Raw genomic sequence first — 19,890 nt, forward strand, 5'->3', positions numbered from 1 at the left:
CAAAAATGTACTGAAAAGTCACTGTCTAAAGTCATGCTCTAAGGGTAAAATCTTTGTAATCCTCTAGGAAAACAGATTTGTTGTTTGAACGTGGCTAGAATGAAACATTTATCATTTATCTTTCAAAGACAAAGGGTTTATTCTCTTGATAGGTATTTTATAAGGCAAAATCAACAGACTAAGTGAGTCTACTAGGAATTTTTAAATAGGCTTTAATATAGGAAATAAACTTTATGACAAAGCTGAATAACAATCAGTTTCCTAGACCTGTATAAAATCTGGAACTATTCAGGGAGATGCACTATTATGTACATTATCTGACACAGCAACAGCTGTGGCTTTGCAGCAGCTCTGGCTCTGCAGCATTCCTCCAGCTTCTGCTGCAACCCCAGTGTTCCTGACTGTTCTGAAAGCCAGAAGCAGCTCTCCAGACAGTGCTTCCCACCTGGTTTGTTACACATAGTCTGTATTAAAATCATAGGCATCATCCTCATCTGCTGGTTTATCTAAGCTGAAGGACAGTGATCTGGAACGTTCATTTCCTGAGAAGAGAAAATCATGTGTTAGTGAAACCAGTGCAAATCCTGGAGATTCCAGAGCCCATACTTAAGCCAGGGTTCTGAATACCCACCTGCCCTCTGCTCCTTGGGATTTGTAGGATTTGTTTGGCGTTTTCCAGGCTTTGCTTTTCTGGTGACCTGAACTTGGGTTTCCTGCAAGTCAGAGGTCAGACATTCTTTTAACATCATTAATGAAATCTCCCATGCAAAGGAACCTAACAGAGCCTGGGGAAAGTGTGCACGGCCCCTTGTATAGCTGAGCCTCACTCCTGAGGCCAAGTGATTTTGAACAATGTTGTTTCCTTAATTCAGGAAAAAAGCCCAGACCTAGTGAAACCCTCATTTACCTCTTTGACGACATCATCATCATCATCATCATCATCATCATCTTCTTCTTCCACATCATGTTCATCATCATCACTTTCTGCGAATTCCTCTTCCTCCTCTTCTTCTTCCTCCTCCTCCTCCTCCTTGCTTGTTTCCATGTTTCCCCACTTTGATCCTTCCTCTATCATTTTATTTTCCTCTATTGTCCCATTTGTCATTCCAGCTGACTGAAAAGCAATGCTGCTTGCTGGACTGGGGTGCTTTATAGCTGCAAAAACCACAGGAAGTGTCTGTTCAGTCTCTGTCATTCAGCACTGATGTAATGCCCGGCCCCTGAGTGGGGACACTGCAGTTCTGCCCCCTCCCTACCAGACAGGGCTCCCACACAGGGTTGTGCCATCAAGGCAACGAAATTCTCTGAGAAAAGCTTTCCCTGAGGCATCTACAGAAAACTGCTACGAGCTGGAGAACCTGGACTTGGGAATAGGTAAATTTAGCTAAGTGGGTTTAGTTTAGATAGCAGGAAAAAATTCTTTATTGTGAGGATGGTGAGGCCCTGGTACACCTGTTCCCAGAGAAGCTGTGGCTGCCCCATCCCTGGAAGTGGAGGGGGCTCTGGCTAATCTGGCCTGAGTGAAAGGTGGCCCTGCCCACAGCTGGGGGTTTGGAACAAGATGGATTTAGGGCCCCTTCCAACCCAGGCCAATCTGTAACCCTATGGTTAATGGTAGTCTATTACAGGAACAGTCCTACCTTGAACAGTGTTGCTGTTTTCTTGTTCTAGGTTATTTAAATTAAAGCCTTCCTGCATTTCAGCTATTTTTTGTTCTGTAAGATAGGGTGGTGGTTTCTGAGATCCTGGAGGTTGTGAGTAGTACTTTATTCTGGCTCTGAGAAAATAAAAATCAACATTAAAAAACCAACTAAAGATAACACAGTTAAATCACTGTATTTAAAAATAAAACCCAGAGCACAAAGCTCTCAAACTACTAAGTGTTTAACAGCAGTTCAATAGATATTAAAATTTGACTCTGAAGTTGTCAACAGTATTAAGGGGATAGCCCACTCCTGAGAGGAAAATGCAGTGGCACTTTGTCACCACAGATCACCTGCCTGTAAAAGCAGCTGAGTCACTTCAGCAAGGGAGATAGTCACAGTCAATTACTGAATGTGAGTTACATTTATTCCTACCTTCAGAATATAGGAACCTCCCTAAATTTGCACAGAAAGTTTGCCATATCCTTTCCTGTCTAGAAGAGGACAATGTGGAATTGGTATTTGAGAGGAAAGCACATTTCCATTACAGAAACTGTCTATGCAATAATGTGCAACAGGTTTTGATTCTTCTCATGTATCCTTCACTACTTCAGAAAATTATCTGTGGATGGCATCCTCTAAATCTGTTGGACAATCCAGCTCCTTACCCAAGTAAAATGTGAGAGAGGAAGGGAAAAAGCAGCCTCTCCTTTTTAAGTACTTTGCTGGACTCGGTGCTTCTGCTGTGCTGGATTAACAGTGAGAAAAAGATGAGCAGCAGAGAGCAAAGTTCACAGCATACATACCCTGTCCAGTCACAAAGCACTAAGTTAGCCATATTTTCTATGTCAGGAACACCTCCCTTTTTCAGCATGCCCCTCTTCTGAGCCAGTAAAGATAAAAACTCTTCAGGGTCCCTGAAATCTGGGATATTATAGTGCATCATTACCTAGGGCAAAAGAAAATGGCACATTTAGAAAGAGATGCCCATCCTTCTCATGGTTTTAGGAGTAAAAGAGCAAATAAAGTTGGATAATATGAGGACAGAGTAAGAGAAAAGCTGTTTTTCTCACACATGTGGGAGTAAACATTAGAAAGCAAAATGCCTACTTCATCAGCAAACTCATCTGCCATTCAAGCAGACTTGTGGGTGTACAGACACAGTGTAGGTGCACAGTTTGTGGTAATTGGGAGTGGGGCTAGGGCTGAACCTCATCCCCAGTGGGCACAGCTGTGAGCAGCACTGACAGCAATGAGCCATGGAGTGCCCAGGGGCACTGACCAACCACCAAAGGGAACAGAGGGCACACAGGTGCAGTGCATCAACAGGAGGGGATAAAAGGCTGGGCTGAAGAACAAGAAGGGCAGATGCTTGCAGCCTTCTGAAGAGGTAAGGTGTTACTCTGTGTGGGCTAAAGCTTTCTTTAGTTCTGTGGGGATACTCTGTGTGTTGTGGCTGTCTCAAACATGACATGTGCTGCAGCAGGACAGCACACTGGTCTGTGAAAACTTTTAAAATAACTGAAAGGCAATTAGGCTTAGGTTAATTTGCTTGAAACTAGAGTGAAATCAGAGTTGGATCTGAGGTCTTCACTGTAACCTAGGCAGCATACAAGCAGTATCATCATTTTTCACTCTCTGATTGTATGGTGATGAGGTCTTAAAAGCAATGCTCTTTACTCTGGCTGTCAGGATTGTGGCATGCTGTTCTGCCTTCTGTTTGAAAGGATGAAGGATCACCCTTGGCATTGCCACTTTGCATGCTTAGGGAAAGCAGTTCAAAGACTATCAGAATTAGCCACAGAAAATGAACTTTCATTACTGGGCCTAAGAAACCTACAGAGAAGTCTGATGCAGTAAGAGATGTAGAAAAAAGATGGAGCTCACCTGCTGCTTACTGCAGTGATTTATTATGGCATTTACTCCTTCAAGCACAACTGCTGAGTCTGATCCTTCAGGGTCTATGATACTTCTCAAGGCCAGAGCAAGGGCACTGTTAGAAGGATCTGCAATTATACTTGGACTGTCCAGCATCTTTGTCTGCTTATCAAGGTGCACAGGTTGCATGGACCTGTTCAGAGGAAAATGCACTGTGAGCAGATAATCAGTGAAGGACTGGTGATGATGAGGGATGCAAGACACAAAGCTCAGTGTTGGATTGAATGTACTTCATCCAGTCAGTTTCAACGTTTTGTCATCATGTGCTTTGTGTAGGATAGAAATTTAAACAAACAAAACATCAAGTTTATACACAAGTTTATCCCCTGGAGAGAGCTTGCATCACACATATCAGTACCTTTCATCTTGCAAATTTTAATGTGCTTTTAAAGCTGCACACTGGTGTGCTTTGCCCCTAATGGACTGAAACACAAACTCATGGTAGCTGAAACACAACAAACGAGGAAAGGAACAGCTTTGATCAGGCTGAGCTTACTTGGTAACACCTCTTGTCAGGCCAACATTACAAGCACGCTTTCCTTTGAGACTGTTGATGATGCTGCTCTTTCCCACGTTTGGGAAACCTGAGCAAAAATCACATAAATCCTTTTAAGTTAAATAAGAAAACAACTTTTTAACACCCATCAAAACAGCTTCTTCCAGCTATCTTTGCTAAGGTAAGCATCAGTGTGAGATCAGAGTTGGATCTGAAGTCTTCACTACAGAAGTAAGACAAAGAATGTATCCTCATTTCTCACACTTGTAGGATTTGTGGTGCTACATTCCATGGAATTTCTGTCAGGCATGAGGAAGGCAGGGCCAGTGGAGCACATATCCTGCCTTCTTTGGGCTCCCACAGATCCATGTGGAAGTGCACCATGGATCCCTGGCAGCTGAAGCACTACAACACTGAGAGCTTTGGATCAAAGAACAATGACTGGAAAACTCATTAGCAAATCAGGTGTTAGCAGTTTTACCCAGTCCAGTAATACAGGATCCCAAAGCTTTATGGGAAAAGGAAACTCCTGTTTCTCCAAGCACTTACCTACCACCCCAACCTGAATGGCTCTGTCTTGGGCCTTGCCATACCCTTGAAGAAGCTTCAATAGGCATTTGCTTCCAAAATACTGAGAGGTTTCTGAGAAATCAACACGTGCATGTCTTTTTGTCACCTGTTCCTGCTACAGGAGTCAAAGGCAAAAAAACCCCATGGTCAGGAGCTATTAAGGAAGATAAAATATGGACACTTAGATTTATTCATCTACTGTAATTGCAGTGGTAAGAATTCCCCCAAGTGTAAAGGCACATCCATCAGTCCCAGAAGTGCAATCAAAACAGGGGAAAAGGGATTTTAAAGATGTTTCAACATGTATGACTGCAAACACATGACCTTTTCATGGGACAGCCTGCAGTGCTCTTACCATAGTCTTGTCCTTCATCATTGTTGCTGACTTAAAAGCAACGGTTGGAAACTCCTTCTTCAAATAATTCAGCCATTTCTCTACGTTGTCCTTTGGCACTAAATCTGGAAAGCAGAGCAGTTCTTTCACTCCTTAAATTAATTTTAACATGACAAATGCCCTTGGCTGAGAACTCTAATATAAAGGACTGGGTGCATTCCCCAAAGGCACACAGGGTCTCTGCCTTAGCAGAGCACATCACAATTACACTTCTGGCCTCTGTATTAGATTTCTAATGTTGGGGTCCTGACAGAAGACTTTGTAAGGTATAGAATGATGTTCTGTGAAGGATTACCCCACAATCCTTGCAAAGGCTACTTTACCACAAAGTTCCCTTTGCTCTTGCTATTTTTATTTTCTTTACTTAGCTGCTGGTACTTGGTAATTTGCAGCCTTTTTAGTGAGCTCAGAGTTGGATCTCATGTCTTCAATGGAATGTCAGACTCCTTTAAAATCTTCATAGCTCACCTACCAAAGAACCACAGTGCCAGTAACACTGTGAGAAAACCTGAATTTCTTACCAATTTTGTTCAGAACCAACAGCAGTTTTTTGTTCCCTCCAGAAGAAGTGACAGCTTGCTCCAGCTGAGGACACCTGCAGCCCATTGGATCTCTGGCATCCAAAACCTCCAGAACCACATCTGAGGCCTCAAGCACCTGGGTCAGAAAAAAGACAAGACTCAAACAAGACATTACAGACCAGATGACAATTCTGGTATAGCTGTGGCTCACAAAAATAGTTGTTAACATTGTCTGTTGTAAAATCCCTTATTTCAGTGTGCTAAGTTCCCACAGACAAACTTTGTGTTCTAAACAGTAACACAAAAAAAGGAAAATAACAAGTGGTCTTATTGCTGACTCTCATCTAATGATATAAAAACAGTTAAAGCATTTCACCTTCATGAGCTCTCTGCAGAATGATTTCTTAGAATTTTTATTCAGCGGTTTTTTAGTCTTTCCTTTAGATTTGCCAGAGGATTCCTAAAGCAAATAAAAACAAAAGGAAATTATTTAAATGAGAATTAGTGTCTAATATTTGTGTGCATATTCAGCATGAAAATGTAACATGCTGCTTAAGAATATGCAGTTTCAGGATGACTTCTACAGGTTCAAGGAATCAAAATCATACAGGACAGAACCCCTACCTGTCCCTCTGCTTTCTCCTTGGTTGTGGCTGCATTCTTTTTAGCTTCCAGCTTCCTCTTCTTTTCATGCTCTTTCTGTCTGTTGAGCTTCTGCTTTTGTTTCAGTTCTTCAAGCTGATTGCAAACAAAAACCCAGGCCAGATAAAACATCTTTGAAGGTGGTAAGAAAGAATGTTCCTTCTCCCCATTCCTCACCCAAGCTCCTGAACTGGCTCAGTTATAAGTCCTGGCTATCCAAGTGACTCTGGGCTTTTTTTTTTGCATCCTACCCAGAGGCAGCCATAAGAGCAGCTCTGCAGCCACCCTTACAGCTGACAAATGTCACATTAGTCCACACTGCAGACAGTACATCCCTATTTTCTGTGTAATCCCATAATGCCATGATTTAACTCCCAGCACTCCGATGGGGCATTTCTGTATCCCAGCACCACAGGGAATTCTGACTGCGTTAGAAACGTCACTTTCAGCGTGTTTCCGTGCACAGTGAGGAAACAAAGGTTAAAAATAAAAGAGTAAATCATTATTTGATTTGCTCATATTTCCAGCGTTGCACACTGTACAATGCTGGAAATAAATACATCGTTTTTCCAAAGCACGAGTCTGCTGGGACCATCTACCATGACTGCTCCTCTGAGTGCTCACTTATGCACGCAAAGCTTCCATAAAGAAAGGGATGGTCTCAGTTTTTGCCCTCTTTACCACGAACTGTATTTTACCCTCTGCTTTCTTTGCTCCGCTTCCCGCAGAAGCTCCTCCTTAAACGGCGCCGCACTGGGAATTCCGGGATCCTTCTTGGGCTTTTTGTGTCCGCGTTTCTTGGCCTCCTTCCGGACTTTTCGGTGGTGTTCTCTGATCTGAAGCAGGCACAAGAAACCTTCTCAGCCTAAGGCCCAAAACCGCAGCGCAGAGGCCCCGGGACGGCCAAACGCGGCACCGGGGCCGGGCCTCACCTTCTTCTGGATCTTGTAGCGCTTGTGGCAGCTCAGCCTCTTGCTCGCCTTCCGCAGCTCTGCAACGCACCGCGCCCGTCAGCGCCGTGTACCGACACGCACATCCCCGCCACCGAGCTCCCGCCGCCGTTCCCCCGAGCCCCGCTCCCCGATTCCCGCCCCCTCGATCGCCGCCGCTCGCTTGGCCACGGGCGGCCGCCACCCCCCGGTGCTGGGCCGCCTCCCGCGCCCATCCCGTCCCATCCCGGCGCCCGTCCCGGCGCCGCTCCCGGAGCCGCTCCCGGCGCTCACTCGGTCGCTTCATGGCGCCGCCACGTGCTCCCGCCGGCGGGCGCTGCCGTAAAGCGCGCCGGCGCTGCCCCGCCGGGGTGTCGCGCGGGCTCGGCGCGTTGGGCGGCCGGGCGCGCTTTGCGGCAGCGGCGGCGGCGGCACCGGCGGTGTCGGGACGGGCGGTACCGGCGGGACGGGACGGGCCGGGCCGGGCGGACCCCGCGCACCCACCCCGGGTCGGCCGCGGCTGCGGGAGGCGGAGCGGAGCCGGCGGGGTGAGCGGCGCGGGCGGGGCGCGGGCCGGGGCTTGGAGGCCGCTGCTTCTCTTTGTGTGGCGGCGCCGCCCGAGCGCGCAGCGGCCGTGCCGCGCCGGGCCCGGGGCGCCGAGCGCCGCCCGCCCCTGTCACCCGCCCCGGGCCCGGGCCGTGTCGCCGGCCCGGGTGCGCCTCAGCCCTTCCTTCCCGCCCCCGTTCCCGCCGTGTTCTCCGTCCCGGCGCCGGGCCGGGCCCGCGGGGTGACAACGGCCGCTCCCGGGGCGGGCCCGGGCACAGCGGCGGGTCCTGCCCGCTGTGGCGGCAGCGCGGGGCGGGCCCGGGACACGGTCCGGAGCCGGGAAAGGGCTTCCCTTTGTTTCCTGCCAGGGATAACCCCTCAGCTCCCGGGCAGGGCTCCGCCGCCTCGGGGCAATTACACATTCGGTGTCTTTGTTCCTTGTCCCGGTGTGGAGAAAGCGGTGGCTGTGTTGTCCCTCTCGCTTTTTACCAGCTTTGCCCTTTTACCGTGCCCGGTCGCTGCCAGCCCCCTCTTCCCATCCCGTGGCAGCTTTCAATGGGATCGGTAACCGGGGGAAATTCCGGCTGCGTTTCCCTCCCCTGTTCCCTTGGCTAAATTTACCGTGTTTCGTGTTTCTGGTGAAACGTGGGAGATCCTGATAGCAATACATACTACCCGTGGTATCTATTGGTTTTTAGCTCTCTGCCTGGAGGCAGAAAATGAACCTATAGGTGCTAGAATGTTTTATTTTAAGTGTATGATGTCCGACGTGTGTAAAACTTGTTGGTGTAGGGAGGTTGGAGTGGGTGACACTTGTGGTCCTTCTGTACAGTTTTGGGAGAGACAGCCTTCCTTCCCCCGTTGTGTATATCAGTGTTCATGTGAATTAGTAATGGCCAAAGCGTTTCTTGCTGTGGTTTTGTGACATTTTTATGGTTGGTGAGGGCAATTACTGAGGAGATGCTCAAGCTCCTGTTGCATTGGAGGTGCTCATTGATAGCAGTGGAGAGTCTTGGTGTGACTGTTGAGAGACTTGTGAGCCAGCAGTGCAATTGCAGAAGAAGCTCTGGGAGAGAGGTTCTGCAGTAAAACTGTGTTTCTGTGCACAGCCGAGTTCTCTGTGCTTAGGAGTGTGGCAGTTTAGGGAGAAGTTTGTGTTTTGGAGCCTCACCTTCAGTGAGTGTTACATCAGCAGGTCTCTCACTGAGTGTTTGTGATGTTGTCCAGACTGATCCATATTTTGCACAGTTATTAGAGGAGGAAAACCTCTGTGTTTTGGAGGCTGTGTATGAGTGGTGAGAGTACCTTGATCACAGCAGTGTCAGAGTATGGCTGAGAGCCACAGCATTGTGCCTCGGACAGTGGACATGCAGCAGCTGATGTGCAGCCTGCAGGCAGGTGCTGGTTGGGAGGTTCCCAGATCTTTAGTTCAGGATGGGACTGGACTGAGTGTACTCTTGAGTTCCTGGTTGAAGCAGAATTATTGATTCTGGTAGTCTCTCCTGCCTTTCTTCCACAACCAAGGGCTTGTGTTTCCCAGCACGTGCCTGGTGCAGCCACTCCAGACTGTAGCCTTCAGATGGAAGTTGGAGGCAGTGCCAAGGCTTGAGGCTGTTGTCAGTTCCCAAAATGAATTGCCTGCTGATAAACCACAGAGCTTCTCTGCATGTCGGTGTGATGAAAATGTCCAGAGTGGTGAACAGGAAAAGAACCTCTCTGGGGTTTGATTGAAGGCAGGAGTTGGAAGAACTACATAGAAACAAACATTTTGCCATAAAATGGTTCTGTATATTTCACATGGAATTTCTGTGAAAAGAATCAGGCTTGGACACTGCAAACAAATTGAAACTGGTTTTTTAGTGTATGGCTGCATATTTTGTGCTTACTTCTGAGTATAAAAATCTACTCTGAAGAGTGTTGGAGGTGCATCATCTTAGAGTTTATTAAGTGTTTGTTGACCTTAAGATTATGTTGTTATAAGCACTTTTCTGCTTTGCATTCTGTAACTTACAGCTTCTGGTTTGTACTCTCAGGTCAGGTATCACTTCTGTTTACTTTCTGCTCTGCTTGATGAATCATTCTCTAGCAAGTGGCTGTGAAATCTGTAATGCATATTCAGGAACATTAGAGAAATGTATTTTTACTGTGACAATGACAGAAGTGTCTAGCATTCTGTGTACAAAATTACTTTGTAGAGTTTCTGCTGGGCTAAAAAAAGTTGCCTTCTGTTTCTTGCTTTTTTTCTCTGTCACTGTAATTATCCACTTTATTCTTTGATTTTATTCTTTATCTGCCTACTCTGAATTTTCTTCCCTCTCTCTTTTCTTTTTCTTGTCTTCCAGTTGTGGCTGTACTAACACCATTACTGGTTTGGCACTCTTAGAGTGTCCCCTTCTCGCAGTATCTGTGCTTGCCCATCAGACACTATGAGGAGATTGGCTTTTCGAGGTGCTGGTTCTACTCTGGTAAATCTGGTAAATTATTGATTGTGTCTCCATCCCTCTGCCTTGGCCTTTTGCTTTTCTTTTTCCTAACTGTTAATTATTCCTACCTTATTCATCTCACGTGTGTGCCTGGAGTTATCTCTGTCTCTAACAAAAATGCTTTAATGCAGTTACATTGTGCTGCCATACCTTGTTAGTCATCTGAGTGCCTCCTAAAAGAAATCCCTGGATTTGGTTGGAAACTGGGGATAGGCTGGGATAGATGCATCTGTTCTGTCCTCAGCCTTTGAGATAGCCCCAAATAAAAAACCCCAACTTTTCTGATGCTTTCACTGGAAGTTGGGGAAGAGCCAACAACTTGTTCCATAAATTACCATAGTTGTTGGATAGTGGTTATTCATTTGTCACTGCTTGTGTTGGTAAATGCAAAACTATGGCCAAAAGAGGAGGGGCTTTCCCTGCTTCTCCATGGTTGAGCCATTCATCCCACACATAAAGTGGGAGTAGGAGGTCCCACGGTGATCCAGACCTTCTTTTCACTTGACTGTAACACAAGGTATTCTGTGGGCCTTTTCATTTGTAATTTGTTTTGGTTGGTTGTTTTTTTTCTTTGTTGGTCTGTTTTTCATGGTTTTTTAGTTTGACATGGAATGAAGTGTTTTTACACCAGGACTGAGCAATGTGTCTCTGGACAGCTTTCTTGGTGAAAACAGTGGTTCTTGCTTAGTTGTTGTGCATGTGATGGGGTATGAAAATGTGGAGTTTAAGAATATATTCTGTGAAGAGTTGCTACTTCAGTGTGAGCTTGGGGGTTTCTGGCCTTGCTGTCATTGGTGACTGTAAAACTGTAGGAGCATTTTGATTTCCCTTTACTCTTGGGATTTTCCACCAAGTTGGAGTTTACAGAAATGGCTTCACTGACCTGTAGCATTTGGCAAATGTATCATCAGAAGCTTTGCTAGCTCTGTGGGTAGCTCTGAGCAGAGGGTTTGGATGCAATGCCAGGGCTTTAAGGTGGTTTCTGTTCATTATAGAAGAAGTTGGATTCCATGGGTTCCAAGAGGCGAAGAGCTACCTCTCCTTCCAGCAGCGTCAGCGGCGGGGACTTCGACGACGCCCATCACTCCACCAATGTACCAGGCCCAAGCAGGAAGAGGAGGAGACTTTCCAACCTCCCAACTGTAGATCCTGTTAGTACCTTCTTACTGATGGCACCTTTTTTCTTGGGGATACTGTATCCCTGTGTGGAATATACTGGACTGTAGAATTAATGACCATACATAGCACATGTACACTGGTCCTGAATCTGTTCCTGCCTTGGCTGAGCTCTGTTTAGGACCTCATTCAGCTTTGGCTTCGCCTTGGTCCTGGCTCACCACTTTCATGTTTTTCTTTGCTGTTTTGTTTTTGCTGCTTTTCTCTTTTGTCTGATGATTTTAGCAGATGGAAGGATATTGGAGAATGAGCTGAAATCATAATGTGCAGAAGTAGAGAGCTGTGTCTGCATAGCAAATGCAGAGGGATGAGTGGGGAATAGCACAGGCAGTGATTGCTGAAGTGTACAATGCCTCTGCTATGCCTTTGCATGAGCAGTCTAATGTTAATTAACTGCAGGGCAGAAGAACCCCTGTTGTTATTGTAGATGCCTGTAGCTTGGAGAAAATTGCAGTGAATTAATTTACATGTTGGGTATTTTACTTAGAATTAGTATTGAAATAAAGCTCCCTGTGTTCAAAAAATAAATGGGGATCCTGCAGTACCTGGCACACTTGTCAGGTATCCTGGTAAAGTGTGAGGTGCTCCAGTTGCTTCTCACTTCTGCTTTAGAGCATGCTGTGGATTGGCAGCTTGTCCTTCCCTTTGTAAGCAGGCTTTTGTTTGTTACCTCCTTAAAATTCTCTCCCTTTTCCTTATTTCATTGTTCTTGCCTTTCAGATTGCTGTCTGCCATGAGCTCTACAACACCATCAGAGACTACAAAGATGAGCAGGGCAGGCTCCTTTGTGAGCTCTTCATCAGGGCACCCAAGAGAAGGTAAGGCCACAGGTCTGGTTAAACCTTGAACCTGAGATTTAATCAGGGAGAAGTGAAAATTGATAAATACTTCAGCAATAATTTGTGAAAAATGAGCTACATTTGTCATCATTTCACATCAGTGTTTGATGTAATTATTCAGTGGGATGTGATTACATTGGTGCTCTTTTTCAGGAAAAAAAAAGGATACACTGAATTAATTTGTAATACCTGCTTAAAACATCCATGCCTTTGATTGTAAGATATTCTGTACAAGTGGTGGGATGTAATACTAAGGACACAGCTTTGGAGGGTTAATAGAAGTGACCCTTGAAAATGCAGTAGCTAAGTAAGAGGCTGAATTTTCTCTTTAACTCAGAAAATTGAGGACAGTAACAGAACATACATGAAGTGAGCTGATTGATAGAGCACTGCCCACATCTTTTAGCTGTAAAAGAAATGTATTGGAACTTTCTTTGGTTTATTTAGTCATAAACATGCACAAGTTTTAGTTCTGTGGTTTGGGTTTTACTGCTTGGAACATGATGCCTGTTTTTGTCATTGCAACAGAAATCAGCCAGATTATTATGAAGTGGTTTCTCAGCCAATTGATTTAATGAAAATCCAACAAAAGCTGAAGATGGAGGAATATGATGATGTGAATGTGCTGACTGCTGATTTCCAGCTTCTCTTTAACAATGCAAAGGCTTACTATAAGGTGAGCAAACTAAAGGCTCAAATCCATTGTAAAAGGAGTAGAGATGTTCAAATTCTGCCTTGGTTTGGCTAAAACCTCTTCAATTTAGGCTGAAATATTATTGGTAAGAGAACAGCACATATTGCAGTTATTTGCATAAATTTCCATAATGTTGACTGTATTTTTCTAAAATGCCCTGCTATAACAATTTTTCTGTGGCAAATCATAAAATAATATGGGGATGATCTTCATGTAGTTTTCCAAAAGAGGTCAAAAGGAAAAATGGAGATATAAAATGAGAAAAATATTCTTCTGTCAAAGCCTTCTCATTTTACAACACCCTCTCCACCTTTGAAATCGAGAAAAATTTCTTTTTTTTTTTTTCCTTCCCAGAAGGAAAAGTTTATGCTAACAGCAAGCTTATGATAGGAGTGTTGAATCTCTCTCTTCCATTTGCCACTTAAAAAAATGAAAAAAAAGCACATTGACTGTCATGGTCAGTGATGATAGATGTGAATGTAATGTCATCAAGACATCCCCGTGGTGATTTCCCCAGACTGGGTGTGTGTTTTATTGTGGATACTAATGGGTTTTATATAAGGAATTGGGGAAAAAATTGGATTAATCTTGTTTAATGAAAGGCTATGTTAAATCCATAAACCAGTGAAATTGTATGTGGTGAATGAGATGATACAGCAAATCTAAACCTGCTAATATTGCCTTTCACATATCTTTGACTTTGGAGATGATCCAAATGAATTCCTTCTGAATAACCCAGCTGGGGTAGCCAGGTGACATCCAGAAAGGCAGTGTTTGTTTCACTTGTGTGTGTTTGTGTAGTAGCTTCTTGACAACAATCAGATTTATGGCTTAATGCATTTGCACATTCTGCTTCCAGGAGGAAAAGCACAAAGATTTCCAAATCCATTTTGTACTCCTGGAGCTTTGCAAGGCACTCAGTGTGAAAACCCCAACATTAATGGGTTGGTGGCAGAAGAGAATGATTGGGGTTTTACAGAATGTGTGCTGCCTTTGCCTATAGAATTGTGGGCTCAAAATGTAACTGTGTCATAGAGATCTCACATTAGACTAAAAATAGGTATCCATTATTCCAGGATGAAGGAATGTTGGCATTTCCAGAGAATTATGGAGCTGTGGCACACAAACTTAACCTCTTCTTCTTTTCACCTTTTACCTTCCCCAGGCAGCTCCATGGCATGGGCAAACCAGGGACAGTGATTGATTGTCAAGGTCTTTATTCCAGCAGATGTTTTATTGGCAGTGCTCCAGCAGAACAGCAGCCTTTGGGGTTTTTTTTTTATTTCTGGTCAAGTCTCTCACTCCTGAGCATGTTGTATTAATACAGAAGGAAGCAGATTTGTGGAGCAGGATACCCTTAAAAAATCTGCTCTTCATAAACAACCTCTGGTCTAATGTGCTGAGAATATTTAAGCCTAATAAGGCAAGATTAAGAACAGTTCTCATGTTGGTTTCTCATTTGTATTACAAGCTGTCAGAGGTTGAGAGAGTGAAGTAAGAAGAGTGCAATCAGCAGTAATAAGGTGATATTATCAGCAGGAGTACCTGAAATAGAGCCTAAATGACAGAGGAAAGGGAAGGAAAAATACATGGGTGGAAAAGCTCTCTTTGTTCTGTGTAGTGGGTAATAGGCACGTGCTTGTCTGCCACTACCAGCTCTGTATTTTTAAAAGTCAATTTTCTAACTAATGCTTCTACCTCTTCTAAAAGATGTATCCAGAGGTGTACCCAGGTGGTAGGATGTTGTCAGGTTCTTTGGAATTTCCCAGTTAATGCTGAGTAAACCATTGCAATGCTTTCAAAGATATTTATTGGCATTCTTCTACAGAAGTTCATTTTCAAGTGCCACGCAATGACAGCAGTATTGGCTTAAATCAGATTTCTGGCATACTGAAATTGAATCTGTTTTAAATGCTGGTGGTGTACTTCAACAAAAGCCAGTGATTTCTCCAGATTGATCTAGTTGGTTTGTCCAAGCCTCAACCCAGCTAGTTTTATTGCAAAGTTTTCTGAAAGACTTGGATGCTTTTGAGTGATACAGGTTATATTTTCTAATGCTTATTGTGATTCTTAACTCCTCTGTCAAAGAACAAATGAAGCAGTAATTTCCCAAGTTTTCTACTACTCATATTTAATAACTTTCTGCTGATAACTTACAAATTTCTCTCAGATGAGAATGCCCTGAATTTTGACTGGAATATTTGATTTGTTTTTGCAGCCAGATTCTCCTGAATACAAAGCTGCCTGCAAACTGTGGGAGCTGTATTTGCGCACAAAAAATGAATTTGTTCAGAAAGGTGATGCTGAGGATGACGATGATGATGAGGAAGGACATGACAATCAAGCAAATTCTGAATTAGTAAGTGTGGGCATGACAGCTGCAGAAGGGGAAGGCTATAACTGTGGATGTCAGCTGACTCTGAGAGGGTGAAATTCATTGAGTAACATTTCCCTTGTTAAATTATGCCCCAAAGGGTATTTCTTATGCAAATTTATTAGTTAATCACTTCACGGCATTGGATGTGTGTTTCACTTTTGCCTAGCAAAAAAGGCTGTGAGGGTTTCTGATATGGGTAAAGCATGGCTCTGGTTTAGTTGCAATAATATGAAGCATGTTGAGTTCGTGCCAACACTGAGGTTTGCTGCAAGCAAGATTCATGTCTAATGGCATCAGTTATCAGCAGGTCCCCCATTCAGTCAGTGCAGCTGTTCCTGGAGTGTTATGAGGGGAAATTTGGCTAATCTGGTTTTTGTGATGTTGGGATGCACATTTTCAGTAACTGTGATGTGTGTCTGACAGTCTGCAGTGTAAAGCTGAAATTAGAGTTTTTTAGTGTACCTTTACCTGCACAAACAATTTGTCTTCAAAAGTTGCATCTGTATTTTGTAGCTGATTTTTTTCTGCCTTTGAAGTGCAAGTTCCTGTATTTCAGCACAGCTTAAGGCCCTCCACTCTGGCTGCTGTTAAAACTTTCTGTAATTTTTGTTTCTTACATTAGTCATCTCCAGGTTACCTGAAGGAAATTCTGGAACAGCTTCTTGATGCTATAGCTGTTGCCACAAACCCCTCAGGACGACTCATAAGTGAACTGTTTCAGAAACTTCCTTCTAAAGTGGTGAGTATTTTAGTATTGTGTGTTGTGTGCTGAATTGGAAGCCTGGACATTTCTATAACTGATGTTACAGGCTCTGATGGCCATGCTCAGGGTGCAGTTCTCTGTTTCTGCCTCATCAGTGGCAAACTCCTGTACCTGTTTGTACTGCTCTGTTTCAGAACAGTGGTGTTCTGTTTTTGTGGTGAAAGTTTTAATCAGCAGAATAAATATTCTGAGAACCATCATGGATTTGATTTTCAATCAGAACTGGTCCCTTGTGTCAGTTTATTGATGAATCCTTGTATCTGCCTTATTTGAGGCTTACACTGTTCTTACCTTCAGTTCATCTAATGGCTCATTCTGTGAACTGTTAGAACAAAACATTTGTGACTGTTTATAGTAATACATAAATTATTCTGTCTTCCAGCAATATCCTGATTATTATGCAATAATAAAGGAACCCATAGATCTTAAAACCATTGCCCAGAGGATACAGGTATGAACATATTCATGTGTCAGGGTACAGCCTTTTTTAACAGTAAGCATTCCAGAATTGTTAGAAGTCAGGATTCATGGTGTCAGTGTGTTTACCCTTTGCTATTAAAAAACCTGCACATTGTGGTGATTCAATGTTCTGTGCTGGGTTAGTGCTGCAGAAGAAGCTCTGTGGAAGATCAGGCATTGTGAGCTGTGGAGTGCTGGCTTTGAGCCAGAGTATCTCGGGTTCCTTGATGTTTAATGGCTTAAAGCAGTTCCTTGACAAGTGCTGCTCATGTAAAACATTGGAGTACTGAGGCTTGGTTGTGCATTATCATCACCTACTTCTGCTCTAGTGCTATAAATAGATGTTTTGTACTGATGCATTTTTCATCTTACTTCTCCAGTAATTTGAAATACTGTTCTGTAATTCTAGCATTTTGTATAGTAGGGATGGGACACTGATTGAACTAGAGAATAAAGTTAAACCAGCATTTTGTCAGAACTCTTCAAAGTAGAGATAGTATGATCTAGTCAGCATTTTTTCAATCTTGGCATTCATGAGCTTTATAAAGACTTAGCATATATGTGTGCTACCGTCTTTGATTACTTTTTGCAGATACTTATCTATTGTCTTTACAGAAAGTTGCTTTTCTATGCACATTCCCTTTATTGAATATGACTTCCTTTGCTTTTCACTATTGGCTTAGTTCTCATGCTGTCTGAAGTTTGCCACTTTAACCAGTTCTGCTTCTTGTTGTATAGAATGGAACTTATAAAAGCATTCATGCCATGGCCAAGGACATAGATCTTCTGGCAAAGAATGCCAAAACCTACAATGAGCCTGGATCCCAAGTATTCAAGGTTAGTTTCAGTTGTTCACAGTGTGATTTGAGTTCAGATTTTCTTGGCTACTCTCTATGTTGGTTGATCCTTAAATAGGATCCTTGAACATAAGGCTCTCAATTCTCTGATTGCATTTTTTTTAAATAGCTTTTAGAAAAGGATTTTTCTTTTTTATATTGCTTTTAGTAGAATTGGGGTGCAACAATGACAAAAAATGAGCCTGAAGCTGCTCAGGTCTTCTATTCATTTCTTTCAAGCCACTGTAAAAAATACTGTGTGGGAGTATTTCAGGCAGACTTTGTTCCATGCTTCATTTCTTACGCAAAATTGTTTGATATCTAAATGTAAAAACACCTTAATTTTTGTTTTAGATAGCTGGATATATCTGATAACAATATTATTCACTTTCAACATTAAACAAAAAAAAATCTTTTCATTGACAGGATGCAAATGCAATTAAAAAGATATTTAATATGAAAAAGGCTGAGATTGAGCACAGTGAGTTGGCCAAGTCGAGTCTCCGAATGAGGTACTGCAAATTCTATAATCTCCTATGAAAACCTCTATTGACATTCCCTTAATTGTGCTGTGGAGAGTATAGTGGGAAATAATGGCTTGAAAACTTATATTAGTGTTGTTTTATAAGTTGTACATTGGTTAAAATACTTTTTGAAAGAAAGCTTTTTTCGTTGAAATACTTCTATGGTGAAATATTTTTGTGATGTACTTGATTATGAAAAACACTGTCAGTGGATGTTTAATAAGTTATGGCAAATTTCCACCACATGTTTGTAAGTTAATACAGAAAATGAATAGTGAGGAACAAGATGCTTTGTTTTATTGAAAAGTGCTGGGTATTCTTGAACCTTGTTAGGAACTGAAACCAAAGGGCTCACAGGTAGGGCCAGAAACATAGGAACAAAACCTTGGTCAAAAGATACTCAGAGGGAAATCCATTCATGTTTGAAAAGCAATTTTAGCTATGAAGAGAGGCACAGGCACCTGAAGATCCAGATTTATTAATCAGTGAAGCAGAGATTTGGCCTTGAATATGCAGGTATAAAACACTTGATGAAAGTTGAGAGCTCTATGTGTTTCATGGGGTGATTTTACTTAGGAAACAGCATTTTCTTCCTGTGAAAATCCATAGTGTACAGAGAAGTGATGCAGTCATTATAAATGTTTCTTAGCTGAAATGCAATTAAATTTCTTCTCATGTAAACATTTTATTTAGGAGCAACACTCAAGAGTAGGTTTAGATATTATTTGCCAGTGTGAGCTGTGTCATTTATCTCAAAAAAACTAAGCAGTGTCCTGCAAGCAATTCAAGGAGTTTGAAAATTTACAAGGTGGAATCTCTTTATCTATTGGAGCTGTTTACTGATATTTGGTGCTCTTGTCATTTCCTGCCAAGATTTGTATGGTACAACTGGAAACACTGTCATGCCTTACTTAACTGAGAGGTAGTTTCATTTTTGCTGTGTATATGGTGTCAGTATTAAAAGTCTTGCCTAGGATTATTGTGTGAAAGAAGTGGAAGTTGCCTGGTTGATTTTTTACTGCTTGGTGTTTTGAGAAGTGGATTTTTTGGTTGGTTTGTTCAGCATCAGCATTCTTCCCATGGTTGGGTGAATCATTGTTGGAGCATATAAAAATAAAAAGCAGAAATACTCCTTAAGGAGTAATTCTGATATGATTTGTATGTATTCTGCAGACACATACATGTGTGTTTGCTTTGCAGTAACTAGAATTACACAGAAGCACAGAGGTTTTCTATTTAAATTGTGATTGTATTTTATTTTTGTCACTGTGTTGGCCATTGATGAAGCTCAGCATGTCAGGGTGTGTGTCATATTTATTTCTGAGGCTCAATGTTTTTTCTTTAAAATCTGATTGTGTAAGAAGGGATGACAGATAAATCACACTGATATTTGTTAGCTGAATTCCTCTCTTGCACTGCCAACCCATTTCCACTTCTCAGCTGCTTATTCTAGATGTTCTCTTGTGTATTGTGTTCTCAACAGACCTTCAAATCCTGAAGTAATCTGTCAGAATCATTGACAGCTCCCTTCTTTGTTTCTCTAACTTGGGGGGAAAAATAATGCCTGAAGCAGGCTACAATAATACTGGGCTGAATGCAGAAAGAATTGGGATAAGAGAAGAAGTGCCATGAAAACCAAACCTTTCACCTGCTATTGTGTATTTCACTGGTTGCTTTTTCTGTTGAACCATTCTTTTTTGTGTGTTTGTTTCTTTCTCAAGAATCTACTTCACAGAATCATTATTCTTATTTAAATTCCTAAATGTTTAATTGTGTTAAAGGGGAGTTCTTTACCTATTGCTGATTTGGGTAAAACTCCCTCATAAGTTCACTTCAAGTGCATTTACTGTATTTTTCTTCTGAATTTGCATCTGTTGTTCTTTGCCATTGATGGCTCAAACTCAAATCATCATAATGCTACTGACCTAAGCTTTATATGTTGCCCCTGTGTCAAAAATAATGGTTTTTATTGCAGAGCTTATTGTCTCCTTTGCCATCCTAAACTGCTCTTTGTGGGTGTGGGTGCATTTAACTGTCCTCCCTTAAAGTGACAAAATTGA

At 42.7% G+C, this 19,890-nt stretch overlaps 2 protein-coding genes and 4 non-coding genes across 25 annotated transcripts in view; 1 reads left to right on the top strand and 5 right to left on the bottom strand.

Moving 5' to 3' along the window:
• Positions 1 to 194: 194 nt before the first annotated feature.
• GNL3 (G protein nucleolar 3) lies at positions 195 to 7,582 on the bottom strand. Its single transcript, XM_054639820.2, has 15 exons — positions 7,428 to 7,582; positions 7,137 to 7,195; positions 6,903 to 7,040; positions 6,187 to 6,300; positions 5,939 to 6,022; positions 5,563 to 5,698; positions 5,003 to 5,106; positions 4,627 to 4,762; positions 4,078 to 4,165; positions 3,531 to 3,714; positions 2,450 to 2,592; positions 1,641 to 1,777; positions 908 to 1,155; positions 632 to 713; positions 195 to 542 (listed from the first exon to the last, which is right to left on the bottom strand). The coding sequence occupies exons 1-15, from the start codon at positions 7,438 to 7,440 to the stop codon at positions 454 to 456; spliced, it is 1,755 nt and encodes a 584-aa protein (XP_054495795.2). The 5' UTR covers positions 7,441 to 7,582; the 3' UTR covers positions 195 to 453.
• Positions 3,200 to 3,276, bottom strand: LOC129125169 (small nucleolar RNA SNORD19). The gene has a single exon (XR_008534938.1). It is a non-coding gene; the product is annotated as a small nucleolar RNA SNORD19 (small nucleolar RNA).
• On the bottom strand, positions 3,781 to 3,856 carry LOC129125170 (small nucleolar RNA SNORD69). The gene has a single exon (XR_008534939.1). It is a non-coding gene; the product is annotated as a small nucleolar RNA SNORD69 (small nucleolar RNA).
• Positions 4,264 to 4,337, bottom strand: LOC129125168 (small nucleolar RNA SNORD19). The gene has a single exon (XR_008534937.1). It is a non-coding gene; the product is annotated as a small nucleolar RNA SNORD19 (small nucleolar RNA).
• LOC129125167 (small nucleolar RNA SNORD19) lies at positions 5,435 to 5,507 on the bottom strand. Its single transcript, XR_008534936.1, has one exon. It is a non-coding gene; the product is annotated as a small nucleolar RNA SNORD19 (small nucleolar RNA).
• The window catches only part of PBRM1 (polybromo 1), a 57,425-nt gene continuing 45,076 nt past the window's right edge, over positions 7,542 to 19,890 (top strand). For 7 of the 20 annotated variants that reach the window (XM_077184437.1, XM_077184438.1, XM_077184452.1 and 4 more), the window contains exons 1-10: positions 7,542 to 7,681; positions 10,022 to 10,153; positions 11,158 to 11,313; positions 12,059 to 12,156; positions 12,706 to 12,853; positions 15,090 to 15,230; positions 15,871 to 15,987; positions 16,394 to 16,462; positions 17,209 to 17,307; positions 17,733 to 17,818. In XM_077184437.1, the coding sequence (XP_077040552.1) occupies positions 10,106 to 10,153; positions 11,158 to 11,313; positions 12,059 to 12,156; positions 12,706 to 12,853; positions 15,090 to 15,230; positions 15,871 to 15,987; positions 16,394 to 16,462; positions 17,209 to 17,307; positions 17,733 to 17,818 (962 nt within the window). In that variant the 5' untranslated portion in view covers positions 7,542 to 7,681; positions 10,022 to 10,105. Of the gene's footprint in view, positions 7,682 to 10,021; positions 10,154 to 11,157; positions 11,314 to 12,058; positions 12,157 to 12,705; positions 12,854 to 15,089; positions 15,231 to 15,870; positions 15,988 to 16,393; positions 16,463 to 17,208; positions 17,308 to 17,732; positions 17,819 to 19,890 lie in introns of those variants that run through there. The other 13 variants (XM_077184455.1, XM_077184440.1, XM_077184441.1 and 10 more) reach the window with 7 other exon arrangements.

This window comes from Agelaius phoeniceus, chromosome 11 (assembly GCF_051311805.1).
Source record: "Agelaius phoeniceus isolate bAgePho1 chromosome 11, bAgePho1.hap1, whole genome shotgun sequence".
Classification (NCBI taxonomy): domain Eukaryota; kingdom Metazoa; phylum Chordata; class Aves; order Passeriformes; family Icteridae; genus Agelaius; species Agelaius phoeniceus.

Bases quoted from the DNA above. Each gene is read 5' to 3' on its own strand.
- GNL3 (XM_054639820.2), bottom strand. The intron at 1,778-2,449 runs GTATGTATGCTG...TTATTTTCTCAG, and splicing joins GTGCTTTGTGACTGGACAGG to AGCCAGAATAAAGTACTACT. The intron at 543-631 runs GTGGGTATTCAG...TTCTCTTCTCAG, and splicing joins TCCCAAGGAGCAGAGGGCAG to GAAATGAACGTTCCAGATCA.